This window comes from Paramisgurnus dabryanus, chromosome 1, assembly GCF_030506205.2.
Source record: "Paramisgurnus dabryanus chromosome 1, PD_genome_1.1, whole genome shotgun sequence".
In the NCBI taxonomy this organism is placed as follows: Eukaryota; Metazoa; Chordata; class Actinopteri; order Cypriniformes; family Cobitidae; genus Paramisgurnus; species Paramisgurnus dabryanus.
In genome coordinates, this window is record NC_133337.1 from 71,749,833 (window position 1) to 71,766,526 (window position 16,694).

General features: G+C 40.8%; 1 protein-coding gene and 2 long non-coding RNA genes across 3 annotated transcripts in view; all 3 read left to right on the top strand.

The window, feature by feature from the left end:
* LOC135734555 (uncharacterized) overlaps positions 1-16,694 on the top strand; it is a 149,867-nt gene that overhangs the window by 20,077 nt on the left and 113,096 nt on the right. The gene's annotated exons all lie outside the window — the stretch shown is intronic.
* LOC135734480 (uncharacterized) lies at positions 3,880-6,210 on the top strand. The gene is made up of 2 exons (XM_065253335.2): positions 3,880-5,255; positions 5,372-6,210. Exons 1-2 carry the CDS (start codon positions 3,939-3,941, stop codon positions 5,855-5,857), a joined length of 1,803 nt encoding a protein of 600 aa, XP_065109407.2. The 5' UTR covers positions 3,880-3,938; the 3' UTR covers positions 5,858-6,210.
* On the top strand, positions 12,215-13,254 carry LOC141279867 (uncharacterized). The gene is made up of 4 exons (XR_012334710.1): positions 12,215-12,648; positions 12,747-12,880; positions 12,963-13,066; positions 13,177-13,254. It is a non-coding gene; the product is annotated as an uncharacterized lncRNA (long non-coding RNA).

The window sequence follows — 16,694 nt, forward strand, 5'->3', positions numbered from 1 at the left end:
ACATCTGCTGGTAAATCAGATAAATTTACGTGCGTGCACGCGCATGTCCCCAGATAACACGATCCCCAGTTGATCCATAACACCGGCTCTTCTAAGGGAGCCGAGCCAGAAGAGCCGAATCTATGAAAAGAGCCAGACTGCCATCACTAAAATGTAGAGCCGGAGCTTGAGCCGAAAGAGCCGAATCAATGGAAAGAGCCGGACTGGCTGCGTCCGAAACCGCCTACTACATACTATATAGTACGCGAAAAGCAGTAGGCAAGGCGAGTAGTATGTCCGAATACATAGTATTCGAAAACAGTATGCGAAAAGTACCCGGATGACCTACTACTTCCGGTTAGATTTTGCAGTGTGCATACATAGACAGTAAAAGAAATGGACACAGCGACCCCGTTGGATTCAACAGAGACAAGTGAAGCCAATTAGAAGCTCACACTTCCGGGGGGTCGAGCGTACTGCGCAGACTCAAACTGAGCTTGGTGACGTGAGCAACCTGTCTGACAATTGTAAGTCTTCTAATAGCTGTGCCAAGAGAAATCTGAATCACCCACCGAATCTTGCAGAAACGGCGAGCGTGAACAGGAGTACATTTTGTATTAAGTATATTTAGTATTCTGATAAATTACTTTGTCATTTTGCATAGTATTTATTTATTTTAAAGTTTAACGCCAGTACGCCATATTCTACATGCGCTTCTCCTCCTGTCCATACGGTAATTTCTCTACTGTGCGACAGAGAGTCGCGTGGTTATGACGCAATCGTTAGCATAGTTTTACTAAAACTGCTTCTACTGGGCCATAACGTAAGATACAAGGTAATGGAGCCTTTTATACATTTTCGTGTTTCTTTAGAAATAATTGATGCACAAATTGAGTCTTTAAACGCCTCAGATGTAAAGTTATTCACTGTCAAAGTGACGCCAAAATGAATGGGAGTCAATGGAATGCTAAGAGCAGGTGGGGGTTCGCTAGCTAATGGCGGTGCCCAGGGCTGTTTCAATAAAATATGAAACCCTGCCCCCCTGTGTGCATACGATGGATGCTTCACTATCCCATGATGCCCCGGACGAGGAGTTATCCAACGAAGAAGAAGAGGCACGCGGCTGTTTTCCCGCTAAAATGACATGACGTGATGACGACGTAGGTCACGTGATGTAGCAACATGGCGGATGTAGTACGTCCGAATCTCATTCATACTACCCGGATTCATACTATACAGTACCTACTGTTTTAACGCCAAGTTAGTAGGTACTTCATCTAATTCAGTACCTACTATACAGTATGCGGTTTCGGACGCAGCCTTAGACAGCAAACCCGTTGAGGAGACGCATCTGACATCCGTTTGTGAATTCAAACTTCTAAAACACGTGACCAAATCATTGCTGCTCATTCGACTGTTACGACCTACGACACATTCGACGTTGTGGGCGGGAATTGGCGGCAAATTTGAATCTGTGTCGCACACATACACACACAAACAAGAGATGCATAAAGTGTGCTGTTGAATAAAATTGTGAATGTTAAATAGTTGTATGGAGTTGAAATTAGAATAATGTTATTTTTTTTATTCTGGGGAAATATTTTGATCTTTGTCAAAACAAAGTCTGAAAAGGCAACAAAAGTTACAATCACACACACACACACATATATATATATATATATATATATATATATATATATATATATATATATATATATATATATATATATATATATATATATATATATATATATGTATATATATATATATATATATATATATGTATATATATATACATACATATATAGACCAGTTCAAATGATGTAAACAACACTGGTCCAGAAACACTTCCTGTTACAGTTTGTGAGTTATTTTTTTATTTCACATGTATTATTATCTTTAAGATGTTTGTTTAACTTCAGTTAATTCAGGTTTATATGTTCTGTTGGTTTATTTTATCCCAACGTTTATCTAGTGTTAAAAAACGGAAACAGGAAGTGCTTCTGGACCAGTGTTGTTTACATCTTGTGAAATGGTCTATATATATATATATATATATATATATATATATATATATACAAAGATTCTGTTGGGGTTTCTCCTGTAGCCTATGACTGTTGACCCTATAGACCCTTTTACAGCTCACGTGATCAAATAGCCTGCGCGCGCATTTGGGCAACGGAAGTGGTGTTATTCCCCATTGGTTCTAACGTGGTAGCAACTCAGAAAGTTTATTAAAACGGTTTCTCAACATCAAAATGTCCCGTTGTTGCGTTTGGTTGCACTAATATAATATACTAATATACGTATATATGTATCTGGCAACTTTATTTTTGGCCATCTGCTAACGTCTTTTATCCACTCCACTATAGTACACGGATCTGGTAGCTGTGTTGAAAATGTTGATAAAGTCAATTTTTTAAAAATAACTTACTGTTTGTGTTGCTTCACTGTTGATTCTTACGATACTTCCGTTGCCTAAATGCGCGCGCATACGCTGCCACGTCATCATTGTGTACAAACAGTAAAAGGGTCTATACTTCACTACATCATCCACCCTATTTTTCAACATGGACAAATCAATTTCATACAAGATAATTTCATGTATGAGACTTTTCATTAGTCACTAGGTAAACAGCCTGAAAAATAACAAAAGTGTGGTAAACTGTAAAAATTACTTGTGCTTTATGATTATTGTGTGTTTATGATTATGATTACACAAACTGTGTAATCACTTGCTGCACAGGTTAAATTAAAATCTCTGAGAACTGTGGGCAGGATAATTAAGTGTATTAGGGATGCTTTGCCCCATGCATTAATGTCCTGTATGAACTCAGCCCTGGTAGATGGTTTTACACCCCAGAACTTGCCTGAGCTGTAGTAGGGTAGGAAGGGGGGGTTCACCTGCACCCGAAAGGTATATTTTTTTAACCTAGTTTTTTGTAATCCTTAAGGTGTCTAGAAAAGGAATTTTGATGTTCCCCATGCAAATTATTGTCCCATGTGTGATTTTTTGTATCATCTTTTGTGTCCGTGCTTGATTTTCGGCTGTGAAAAAGGAAAACTTTAAATCAACATAGAATCTGAACAATACATTCTACAGACACAATCCACCCCATTTTCTCTTCATCTTTGCATGAGGAATTGATAGATATGAGGATTGTCATGATTATATGATGTATAGTGCATAAAATCACAAATAAACACAAAAATATTAAATAAATTGGTGATATTGGATCACTGGAACTCCACCCCTGTGGACCCTATTGATATATGTCTTCTAACTTTTGTATTTTTACAGTCTGTAAGATGTCTAATAAACAAACTTTGATGATCCCCACCTGAAATATTGTCATGTGTATGTATTTTCTGGCTATATTGGTTGCCTCCTTGGATTTCCAAACAAGCTAAAAATAAAATTTACACAATGCCCTAACTGTTCATTTTGTAATGACAAATGTCCTTTTCAAACTGTTATATATTTGTAATGCTTTAGGTGTCTAATAAACATATTTCCCACTTTAAAATATTGTTTAAATAAAAAATAAAAAAAAATAAAGTTTTTAATTTAGATTTAAATCCATTTGAAACTTAGAGCAATTAGTAACACTGAAGCTTATCAGAAAGTCCAGACTTAGCAAGCCCAAATACAATTTTTTTTTTTTTTTTGAAAAATCCTGTGCCACACTGTATCAGTGCTGGCCCATCTTCCCAGCTTCTCTACTAACAGCCAATGTTGATGATAATCTGAGGAACGGAAAATGATTGATGATAATCTGGGAAATTTAAACTGATGCATGCTAATCATCCTCAAAAAAGAGAAGGGAGATACCGATGGTGAGTCTGAAAAATATATTCCTCTACCAAGTTTGAAGCTGCATTGAAGACATTAGGGAAAAAGAAAGTCAACACTGTTATACTATAATAGCTAATTGGCTAGTTTGTGATCATTGCTAATCATGCCCAAGTCAAAGTCTAAGTCAAAGAAACACAAGGAAGAAAATGATAGTGAGTCTGAAGAGTTTAATCCTGCTACAAAGAAATCCAAGAGAGATGATGGTGTCAAATCAAAAGACCATGGTCCTGAAAAGTGTATTTTACATGTACATGGCTTTGAGCATGCAGATTTCACACCACTTAGTAAAATTAAAGGGTCTGCTACTGACAAGCTGGCTCTGCTACACAACATTCGTGATAGACGTCTCCAAGAAGTTCTTGATTCGCCGTTTCGCATGGATGATGTCTGTAATCTCATTCCAGAGAGTCTTGTAGGTGCCAATTTAGAAACAACTGGCTATCATCGAGCCTGCTACCAAAAGTTTACAAAGAACCAGGGACGCTTGCAGGAAAGACCTTCTGTGACATCTCAGCAAGCTTCAACATCACGCTCACCACGTAAATGTGGATCCTCCTCAGCTAAACAGCTGTTCCCCCCTGAGTGTATCTTCTGTGGAAAGCTGGAAGTGAAAGTATTGGGAAAGACCGAACGATGCATCAAGTTCCCAGTATATAAGACTAAGGACGGAGCATTGAAGGAGCCTACATGGAAACAGATTTCGCCTCAAGCCTTTGAACTTGGACTTCACCGTCTACATTGCATGGTGCAAGGTGAGGACCTTTTTGCGAGAGAAGCTAATTACCATCAGTCATGCCGCAAGTCATTCAACCTGAAATATGCAAAGCTTATCACATCCCGAGGTAAAGCCCTTGCTACCAACCCTGTCAGTGAAACAGAGCAGACTACCATGGCTGCTGCACATCAAATGTCATTTAATGCTGTACTTGATGTCATTCAAGATCAAGTGATAAGACAGAACAAGATTGTGCGCCTTGCATCACTGCGTCTTGTCTACACGCAAGAGTTGGAGAAAAATGGCTTCCCCAATCCCAAGTACAGAAGTGAGAAACTGAAGAGAAAACTTGAGAAGCATGAGGGGATTGGCATTTCAATGGTCACAGCAGATTTGAAGGGTTGTATCACCCATTGCTTGATATTCAGTGCTAGCTTATCCATCTTAGATGCGGTGAGAAATGCATATAAGATGGGGAGCACGGACAAGTATGAAGATGTGGCCCTTCTTCTTCGTGGTACAATCAAGAAGACCTACAGAGAGTCAAATTCTCTTCCTTGGCCTCCCACAGCTGATGATCTGGTCATGTCCTTGGATGACCTCCTCCCATCTAATCTCATGAGGTTCCTGACCCTTATGATTTCTGGTGATGCTGACTTGGAGAAGAGTGAGAAGACAAGACGCCTTGTGCTGTCTATAAGTCAGGTATTACAACTCTCTACTTTAATGTATGTTTTGCCTTTTAAATATTGCATGTTTTATTTTGTGTACACAATAGTTGTTTGAACACTTCAATACTAATTGCTTTTTAATTATTTTAGGACATCTGCCGTGCTGTGACAAAGGGAGAGTGGAAGTTGCCTAAGCATATCCTCCTGTGTACCACTATACGTCACCTTTACCGCAGTAAACTACTAACTACTATTCTCAGTAGGCTAGGTCACTGTGAAACTTATGACTTTGGCTTGGAACTTGAGACTGCTCTAACCAAGGCCCTCAATGAGGTTTCCATCTCTCTCGGTCCACAAATTATTACTGGAGAGGGAAACTATGTGTTTCATCTAGAGTGGGACAATCTGAACAAAATAACGACAAACATTCATGGCTCAAATGTGGTGAACTGGACCGGTGGGATCATGATACAGGAGGTGAAACCTGGATTTGATGCCCCCAACCCTCTGGAAATTCAACGAATGCTCCCACTCTATGAGCGGAATAAGACACGCTCTCTTAAGGTAGACATACCTGAGACCCTAAACACGGTCCATATCTATAGCCCTGCAGAGACAACCTGGTCCCACACATAAACCGTGTCAACCACCGTCTGGCCATATACAAGAAAGCAGCCACACCGATATTCTGGTGTCCCAAGCCCCATGATCCAGGCCAAGGTTGGGAAAAGACTGAAGAGAGTACCCTGGAACCAGTGTGGTCTTGTGGACCTATCCTCCCCACTTCACTCACTGACTTGCTGGAGGAAACAGTTGAGGAGATGGATGGAGATGGTGAAGACGACGAGGAGCAAGAGATTGATTATGAAGACCTGCTGTATGAGGAATAGACATCATTGCCCTTGACCTTTTGACCTTTGATTAGAATCACTTTTTTCTATTTCAGTTTATTCTAATGGGGATTTGTTAAACCCATTTGTTATATACACATATTTGACTGTATGATTGGTTTTCTGTTTTGGTTCAATAAATATAATACCAATATAATGGTTTGAATAGTAACTCTTATTATGGAAGATGTTCATTTGGACCAACATGTGATGATATATCAAGTAGGGATCATGAACATTTGCTTCTTAGACATCCTAAAGACTGTAAAAATACAAAAGTTAGAAAACATTTATCAATAGGGTCCATAGGGGAGGAGTTCCATTGATCCAATGTCACAGATTTTGTTAATTTTTTGCCTTTTTTTGTTTTAAAGAGCACCTATTATGGGATACACGTTTTTAAACATTCTTTTGTGTGTAAGTGTGCATTAGTACATGCTAACGATATTCAAAAAGTACATACCTCAAAGAAAACGATGACGCGAGTTATCGTCTCTAACGTTCGAGGACTACAAAAAACACTCGGATTGTAGGCAACAGTTTACTTCCTGGGATTAGTGACGTAGATAAGACCAACATTATCATAGTTCAGCCCTCTCTGCTTTGCTTGGGTACGCCCTCAAAGACGGGGGTGGGGAGCGCCGAGTCAGAAGAGAGCTAAAATGGCGGAGGTTGTGAGTCCCTTTGACTCTGTTTGCAAACTCTTGTTTCATTGTTTAAGCGATTAAATCTCTTGAGTAGACTCTGTCTCTTTAGATGCGAGGGCAAAATAGCACTTTATGGACTTCCACAGAGGACATCATCTTTAATACGGTTCCGGAAAAATCCAGTCAGAAGTTGTTCACGGAGTTTTCACAATAACTGCTTCTCATGAACCGAAGCTGGATTTGCACGACGTCTCCTCTTGAAAGTTGGATTATTGTGCACTTCTGGATCACAGGCTGTAAGTATTCACGTTTATTATTTGCCTTTTACTGTACATTACGTAACCGGTAACCGGAGATTAACATAATGTGCGTGTAGAGCTAAGCTTGCAAGCTAATTGTTTTGTGTTGTAATACTGTATTTCATAAACAACGTACCATATTTACACACGTGTATGTTGAATTATGCAGACTATCGTTTTTTTTATCGATGTTGGTTTAGACATGTTTACAAACTTGCTAAGTTGCTAAGCTAAATACAAATACAAATGCCAGCTAAACTGTTACCAGTAAAATTTGTTCTCATGATCAAACTCAAGAAACTCTTAAGTACAGATGATTTGTTTAAAGTTATTTCACGAGTTCACACTTACATATAATTTATAGAGTAATTTAGAATGCGTGTTTGGCGTGCTGTCCGGGGGAGGGCTTCGAGCTCGGACTTGGCCCGAACCCAGAGTACCCCCCTGTGTAAGTGGTTTTTAGAACTAGAAGTGTGGAGAAGGGGTGGTGGTGGGATGCTACAAACTGTCAATGGATCGAGGTAAGACTGCTGAGTCTATATGTACCCTCTCATGGTTAATTGCTGAGTGTTTCCACCTGTGTATAATTGCTGAGTGTTTCTACCTGTGTATAATTGCTGAGTGCTTCCACCTGTGATTAATTATCTGAACGTGCTCCTCCCGAACTTTGTTAATAAAACATCATTTCACGAGTTCACACTTACATATAATTTATAGAGTAATTTAGAATGCGTGTTTGGCGTGCTGTCCGGGGGAGGGCTTCGAGCTCGGACTTGGCCCGAACCCAGAGTACCCCCCAAAATGCTAGAGAGCATCGGACAGCCGCCTGGCTAAATACCCCCCAAGAAGTGCAGAGCTTAGCGGGCTGGCCTTCGAGGTGAGGCCTGGTTCCTTGACCAGGAGGTCCCCTGAGAGCGGTCTGGGGACTATCGTACTGGGAGATCGCCTGAAAGAAAAAATAGGAAAGGTGAAACGTGGGAGAGACAATGACAATGAACATACTTCGTGGCTGCTCCACTCTTTCACAACTGCGTGGAAACTTTCCACTCTTTCACAACTGCGTGGAAACTTTCCACTCTTTCACAACTGCGTGGAAACTTTCCACTCTTTCACAACTGCGTGGAAACTTTCCACTCTTTCACAACTGCGTGGAAACTTTCCACTCTTTCACAACTGCGTGGAAACTTTCCACTCTTTCACAACTGCGTGGAAACTTTCCACTCTTTCACAACTGCGTGGAAACTTTCCACTCTTTCACAACTGCGTGGAAACTTTCCACTCTTTCACAACTGCGTGGAAACTTTCCACTCTTTCACAACTGCGTGGAAACTTTCCACTCTTTCACAACTGCGTGGAAACTTTCCACTCTTTCACAACTGCGTGGAAACTTTCCACTCTTTCACAACTGCGTGGAAACTTTCCACTCTTTCACAACTGCGTGGAAACTTTCCACTCTTTCACAACTGCGTGGAAACTTTCCACTCTTTCACAACTGCGTGGAAACTTTCCACTCTTTCACAACTGCGTGGAAACTTTCCACTCTTTCACAACTGCGTGGAAACTTTCCACTCTTTCACAACTGCGTGGAAACTTTCCACTCTTTCACAACTGCGTGGAAACTTTCCACTCTTTCACAACTGCGTGGAGACTTTCCACTCTTTCACAACTGCGTGGAGACTTTCCACTCTTTCACAACTGCGTGGAGACTTTCCACTCTTTCACAACTGCGTGGAGACTTTCCACTCTTTCACAACTGCGTGGAGACTTTCCACTCTTTCACAACTGCGTGGAGACTTTCCACTCTTTCACAACTGCGTGGAGACTTTCCACTCTTTCACAACTGCGTGGAGACTTTCCACTCTTTCACAACTGCGTGGAGACTTTCCACTCTTTCACAACTGCGTGGAGACTTTCCACTCTTTCACAACTGCGTGGAGACTTTCCACTCTTTCACAACTGCGTGGAGACTTTCCACTCTTTCACAACTGCGTGGAGACTTTCCACTCTTTCACAACTGCGTGGAGACTTTCCACTCTTTCACAACTGCGTGGAGACTTTCCACTCTTTCACAACTGCGTGGAGACTTTCCACTCTTTCACAACTGCGTGGAGACTTTCCACTCTTTCACAACTGCGTGGAGACTTTCCACTCTTTCACAACTGCGTGGAGACTTTCCACTCTTTCACAACTGCGTGGAGACTTTCCACTCTTTCACAACTGCGTGGAGACTTTCCACTCTTTCACAACTGCGTGGAGACTTTTCACTCTTTCACAACTGCGTGGAGACTTTTCACTCTTTCACAACTGCGTGGAGACTTTTCACTCTTTCACAACTGCGTGGAGACTTTTCACTCTTTCACAACTGCGTGGAGACTTTTCACTCTTTCACAACTGCGTGGAGACTTTTCACTCTTTCACAACTGCGTGGAGACTTTCCACTCTTTCACAACTGCGTGGAGACTTTCCACCCTTTCACAACTGCGTGGAGACTTTCCACCCTTTCACAACTGCGTGGAGACTTTCCACCCTTTCACAACTGCGTGGAGACTTTCCACCCTTTCACAACTGCGTGGAGACTTTCCACCCTTTCACAACTGCGTGGAGACTCTCCACTCTTTCACAACTGCGTGGAGACGCTGCCCACTTTTTCACACTGCGTGGAGACTCTCCACTCTTTCACAACTGCGTGGAGACGCTGCCCACTTTTTCACACTGCGTGGAGACTCTCCACCCCCTCATGACTGCGCAGAGACTCTCCGCTCCTTCATGACTGCGTGGGGACTCTCCACTTATAGCATGCTCACTGATTGTAAACTTTCCCCTTCCTGGGGTGCTGAAAAACAGAAAAGAAAAAATTAGTGTTTGCCCAGGAGATTTCTCGCTGTGTCATCTGGGAGACCAATGCTCGCTAACCCTGCTGAGTGTCCCAGAGGGTTTTAGTCGATGAGGCTTTGGTGGGCTTTTTTGATATGAAAACGGTTGGTCCTGATGTAGCTTTGGAAAGCATCTGAGGACCATCTCCCGAGAGCTTGGATCTGATGTTGGGAAAGGCCTTTTTGGGCTGCTGTAGTTGCGGCCCCTATGCGGAATGAGTGGCTTGAAAAGCGCTCTGTTGGGAAACCTGACTGCTGGAGGACAGATTTGAGGTGTTTCTGGAACCAAAAGCGTGACACGGGTTTATTTGATCCGTCTATGAACAGGGGTTCTGCAGGAGATTTGGCTTGGGAGCTTCTCCATTGAAGATATGCCCGAACTGACTGGTATGGATGGATTGGTGACGGAAGATTAAAAATATAGATAAAATGGCCTTTTTTGGTTTGGTCAGTTTTACTTTGTTTAATCAAAAAGGACATTGTTTCTCCATCTAGTACTGATAAGTCTGAGATAGTGGGGTTGTTTCTTGGATTGAATTTAGAAGTAATAGCAAGTTCTGAGCATCTAAGAAAGCCGAAAAAGGCTAGGATAAACATGGCGTCGAGTGTTTGCGCGGTATTGAGAGGTTGGTAGCCTGTGCGGAGGGTACGAATGCATTTGTTGAGGATGTCTAGTGTTATCGGTTGTCTGGTGTCGGGTCGGGTGGGCTGGGATCTTTGAATACCTTTAAGCAGGAGGGAGGTTTGAGAATTATTTATCTCCTGCGAGGGAGCGCCGTAAATGAGTTTATGGAAAAACTGAATGCCGCTCAGGTAACCTTTAATGGATCCTACTTGGAGGCCTTTAATGGTATTAAGGTGGGAAATAAATGAGGTGATAGAAAGGAGAGAGAAATCGGGGAACGGCATGTTATAGGAGATGTGGAATGCTCTAAAGTTTCTCCAAGCGGTCACGTAAGATTGGAGGGTCCTCGGAGACACTGCTCGGAGGATGTTGTCGAGCGATGCATCGAGGAGGGGTTTTAGCGGGTGGGTTATGGGAATATCGGTCGCGAATAGTGAGGTACTGAAGTTGGGGATTTGACCGCCTCTGGAGCCAGCATCCTGAATTTCTGAGAGGATCAGAGCACGGATGTTTTTAGATACTGGTGGGGGTTCCATGGCAACTGCGTTGGACGCCACGGGCAACGGAGTAGCTGTGAAGAGAGAGTAAGGTGATTTAGTTTGTGCAGAAGAGCTGGGAAGGGTATAATTTGGGGCTGCGAATGTGGTCGGCAGCATCGTGCTTGAGTGACCTGTTGTGGTTTGAAAATGACAGTTAGTTGGAAGGTGTGAAGGATAAAAGGATGAAGTGTGGGCTTGAGCTGCAAATGGAGGCAGGCCCACGCCTGTTTGAGATGGTAAAGCTGCATGCCGCTGTATGTGGGCGGGGTTGTAACCTAATGGGTAGAGAGACTGTTGACATGGATTAGGCTGTGCTGCTAGCTGCAATAGCTTTGCGCTAGTGTCTGTGACAGGAGCTGAAGGCCACTGAAAAAGAAAAGGGTTATGAGGGTTATGAAACTGAGCTGCTAAAGGGAGGACACTGGGCCCGACCATTTGCGGAGCTGCGGCGGCAGAGGCAATGGCGGAGGGCTGGGTTTTGTCAAGAGGTGTAAAAGGACCTGTCATGGTGAAAACTGGGGCGTGGCCTAGACTCGCTGGAGCCCTGTTGCTGTGACTCGATTGGCGAAGTGAGCCGTGTTCTGAATGGGCAGACAATGGAGGTGGCTGGACAGGTAAATCTTGGGCCCTGTGGGCTTTGCTCTGTCTGTGGGTCATCTTGGGAGTCACCTGTAGAGAGACATACAGATCATACAACTCAGCTTTATTCATTTTTCTAGAAGCCTGTATATCCGAGTTACCCAGCGCTTGTCTCAGGCCGGCTACGGTCCACTTCCCGATGGGTGGGATAGTCGGGGTGGCCGAGTGGAATGAGGAAGCCTTGGAAGAAAATGGAGGTCTTGTCGGGGGCGGCGAAGGCTGGCCTCGGCATCTTGGAGAACGCTGGGATGATCGGGCCGGTGTGCGGCCACGAGAAGAAGCCTTGGGTTCAGGTGTGACGTTCGACGTAGCAGGAATGGTAGTGGGACTGGCGACATGCGAAAATGCATCCCTGGGGATGTTTACGTCTTTGTCTGATGAAGAGCTAGATTGAGACATGGTAGCTGATCCAAAGAGTCTACTAATGCTACAAACTGTCAATGGATCGAGGTAAGACTGCTGAGTCTATATGTACCCTCTCATGGTTAATTGCTGAGTGTTTCCACCTGTGTATAATTGCTGAGTGTTTCTACCTGTGTATAATTGCTGAGTGCTTCCACCTGTGATTAATTATCTGAACGTGCTCCTCCCGAACTTTGTTAATAAAACATCATTTGTATTTTACTGTTGTATTTACTTGAAGCTTTCTTAGATTTTGAAACGAAGTAAACACGTAATGTGTGTTGCTAATGTTGGGCCATGTAATATGTAATACATTAACGTTTTAATGAATAGTCTAACGAGTTATAGTCGTTGTACTCTATTGTTATAATATGTATTTTTGACTGAATACATGTTTGTTTTATTTGTCTATATCCTAGATTCGCAGCTGGACACATCCTTCTACACTGCATGCAAACATGCAACATCATTACACACAGTACAAGGAGTCAGACTGGCATATGAGGAGCAAAGGTGTGTAACACATATGATGTATTTAGCTAGTGAAACCACTACCAGTCTTAGATGTATAACTGATGATGATAAAGTTTTTTTTCTCTGCATAATAATAGGAACCCAGGCAGTAGCATCGTTTCACAATGTTTCCATCACCATCATCAGTGGATGCCTTTGCCGTCCGTAGCCTGAGATTTCAGATTTGCAGCAAATTTTTTTTGATTTTCTCATTTATTGGAATGCTGTGCAGGTATTTAAGTATTTTAGTAACTGTGTTAAATAAAGTAGTATTTACTTTTACAATAAATTAATTGCTTGTTTATATTTTACAGGTATTTGTACCTTGCAGCCATCCATTACAATGTCACCAAGCCGTAACAAAAGCAGGAGAGGGAAAGTACAAGGCTATGTCACCAAAACACACAAGTGACATACCGTAAGCAGTATTGTTTTATTTCAAATACATTCATAATTAAAAACTTAATGTATGAAGCAGGGAAATAAATGATCAAAACAAAAGATTTATTGACTGCAATATTTCTACAGTTATGTGGAGGATGTGATCAGGCTTGTGTTTGATGAGGTATTTGAAGATAAGCTGAAGGAAGCCCTGATTCCAATGGAATAATGGAATAGTGCAGTGCATGCTAAGTGTAACGGTATCAATGCGCTTAAAAAATAAGACTAAACCAGACAGTGTTTGTTAAGTGCTTGTAAATTGTGATGCGAACATAGTGAAATGTAACTTTGAATTTGTTTGAAAATGTATCATGTGATATCAGAACCATGTGATTAAACACTTTACAGCATCTTCAGTATATTGTGTTGAGGATGGTTTGTATAATTTTTTATAAATTTACAGTGCGATGTTGTAGATAAGATGCTTAATGTCGCTTCAGACAAAAACAAAAAACTCTTGTCATGTATGGCTGTTTAAAGATTGGAATAAACAGTTGTGCCAAAATACTTCAACAAATACCTGAAAGATAAAACATCATATCATCAATATATGACAAAACTATAAGTGACGATTGTACTAGTTAAACATTATTTGTTTTCTTACTACTGTTTTTACCATTTGAACTGGTCTGTACATAATTTTACAGTTTTTCAGTTAAACGAAATCAATATGATGTGTGAGGTGTTGAAGGACTCTTGTTTGGCTTATAAACCTTCAGGATTGCGGCATGATAACAGTTTACCCGTGTTAAATCAGCACTCACTCCTAGAGATAATTAAATGTAAAATGTATCACAATTCCATGTAAATGTGAGTTTCTGAAACTTTCTATAAAAATGAATGGTGTAAACTCAAAAATATGACATACAGTATAACAAATAACGGATAAGTAATAAATACATTAAGAAGGTTTTAAAGGTAAATGCATGTTTTTTTTTATGAAATCTGAGAAAGATATACAGAAGAAAGTTGACATGAACAGATCAAAACTATGAAAACAAAAGATTGTCTAAATAAATACAGCTAAAAACAGCAAAGACATAGGTTTGGTGAAAGTGTTCAGATGAATAACGTTCCTGGGTTGTTTGCGAGGACCAGTGTGATAAGTAAAAAAATGTATACTTTCGGAAACTTAAAAACTAGCAACGTTTTGATGATTCACTGTTGCTTTCTGTAAATTATGTCAAAAATCAAAGTGCTTAACTACACTTGTTTGCAAACGTTGTTATTCCTGTTTGCCATTGTTAAGATACACTTGGGTGTAGTGTGTTGTCTGTAAATATAAGCAACCTTTGAGAAAAAACACAGTCTAGAAATGTAAAGTCTAACTGAATGGTAGTGTTGCAACTACGCATGTTTTACGAATGGTAAATAAATGAATTGTAATGTGCTTAAAATGGTCCTGATAAGTTTTGAAATGATGATTCAGTTATTGAAGCACAAGTTTCATAGAGTTATATAGTTTATGCAAAGTAACTGACGTGTCAATGTAAAAATCACTAAATAACACAATCACCAAATTTGTGTCAGGTCATGCATGGGGATTTAGCTTTTCATACTGATGCAAGTCACTTTTATTTTTACATAACATAACAAGTGTCACGCTTTTTATGAACAAGATTTCTACATGTCCAAATGACCGAATGAAGCGGGAACATTACACACAAACGTTTATCACGAACTTTCTAAAAGCTGAAACCAGTACTTATCAAATAAACAGCCTATAGATGGAAAGAAGGTGAAGAAAAATTAAAAGACCATGTTCAAATGTTTAAAATTAGGTTGTGAAAAAAGCGAATGTGTTTTCAGGTGTACGAGGTGTCCCAAGAACTCGCATTGTTTTCAAGCATCATCAAAGGTTATGATGTTGTCTAGATTCAATAGAAAGTGTATGCATGTGCCAAGACCCTTGTCGATCAGAAAGTCAGCAGCAATTTCAACAATTTCACGCACATTGATTTGGTCCTTCTTTGTCGCTACTGCAACACATACATCTATTACATATGCAGACATGAGGAGGATGTTAGCAATGTCAAACTCCTCCTCATCATCACATTCATACATAGCATCTAGGGCTTTTTTGATGAACACATTGATCGGTTCATCGGCGTTAACAGACACTTGAACCATCTTATCAAAAGATTTGTCCAGACTTTTCACGACATCTGTTTTTTTCTTGAGGTTGGTTACGCGCACGGCATCAGTTTCGCAGTAATTTTGCGGCAAGCACACATCAGCATTTGCAGATATTACAGCATAAAAAAGATTAATAAGCTCACTCCTGCAGTGTTCTAAAAGCATTTCTTTAAAAACTGGAGGACCGCGCGCGTACGGCATCTTGCGTTTGTGATCACGCTCAAGTGACATTTGTGCTCTCTTTTCAAGAATCCGCAGCGTCAACTTTACACAATGTACGTCCACAAGTCTCTCCCTGATTTTGTTAAGCTTCCGGTCGTGCTTGCACCGTCCTCAAAAATAGCGTCTGCAACTCCTTGAATCCTGCACAGTTGAGCTATGCCGTGTTAAAAACTTTGCTTTAAACAATTTAATGAAGAATTCCTGAAAGTAGCCTTCAAATTTGCCGCTATACGAACATGCAAGAGCGTCGTATCTGAGCAGTAAGAGCTCCAAGTTTCAGGCTCTGATTTGAAACCTAAAAATCCTGACCCGTCCCTTCTAAACACAGCAATTCGCACGCCCCCCATCACATAGTCAACGGTGTGAGTCATGAAGCTATAGAATATTAAAGTGTCAGTAAGAAAGGTCTTTCATGGTAAAACACATTTTTCTTTATTTTATCTATCATCCTCTACGCTCTACGCACCCAAAGGAAAATGATTTCTTGCTTCTTATGTGGAACGCTTCAATTTTTCTTAACTTGTAAAACACATTAAATAAAATCAGTTTCACGATGTACACAGCTGATACGCTGGTTTTTAGTTTCAGTCCTAATAGTTATCTTTAAGATGTTATTTTTTTTTATAAATTAATAAGATCTTCCACTTTACATTAAATTGTGTCAACAACAACAAATAAAATTGTAAATAATATGTCTCATGATGTACTCTCTCTCCCAGTGCGATGGCTTAGATCGTAATGCATCTTGGAAACAGTAGCCAGTTAAAGGTGGTGTGTGTAGAGTTTAGTGGTATCTAGTGGTGAGATTGTAAATTGCAAAAGACTTCAATTTTAAAACGCATATGATAGCTATCGCAGGATAGACATGTCATCGTCTGAGACAACGTAGGGGTGAAGCATGCTCTGTAGAGCAGTTTGTACGATTAGGGCTACTGTATATGACGTGGACTTCCATGAAAATGGCTCGTTCTTAGGTAATAAAAACAATTCAGTTCATTATGTAAGGTCCTTATACACCACTGATAATATAGATATGTATATTATTTAGCATTTTTGTCAAGGATCTTTTTCAAAAGTAACACAATGCACCTTTAACATGTACAGCATTCAATTCGCCTTGAAAATGACTACAATTCCCATAATGCCGCTAGTGCACTAAAGGACACGGAAGTCACGATAATCAAACTGCCGGTGTAACATGATGGACTACGTGAGATCTTTGTTTTGTCTTGTGGAGCTGTATATAA

Bases quoted from the DNA above. Each gene is read 5' to 3' on its own strand.
- LOC135734480 (XM_065253335.2), top strand. From the start codon at position 3,939: ATGCCCAAGTCAAAGTCTAAGTCAAAGAAACACAAGGAAGAAAATGAT. The intron at 5,256-5,371 runs GTATTACAACTC...TAATTATTTTAG, and splicing joins TTGTGCTGTCTATAAGTCAG to GACATCTGCCGTGCTGTGAC.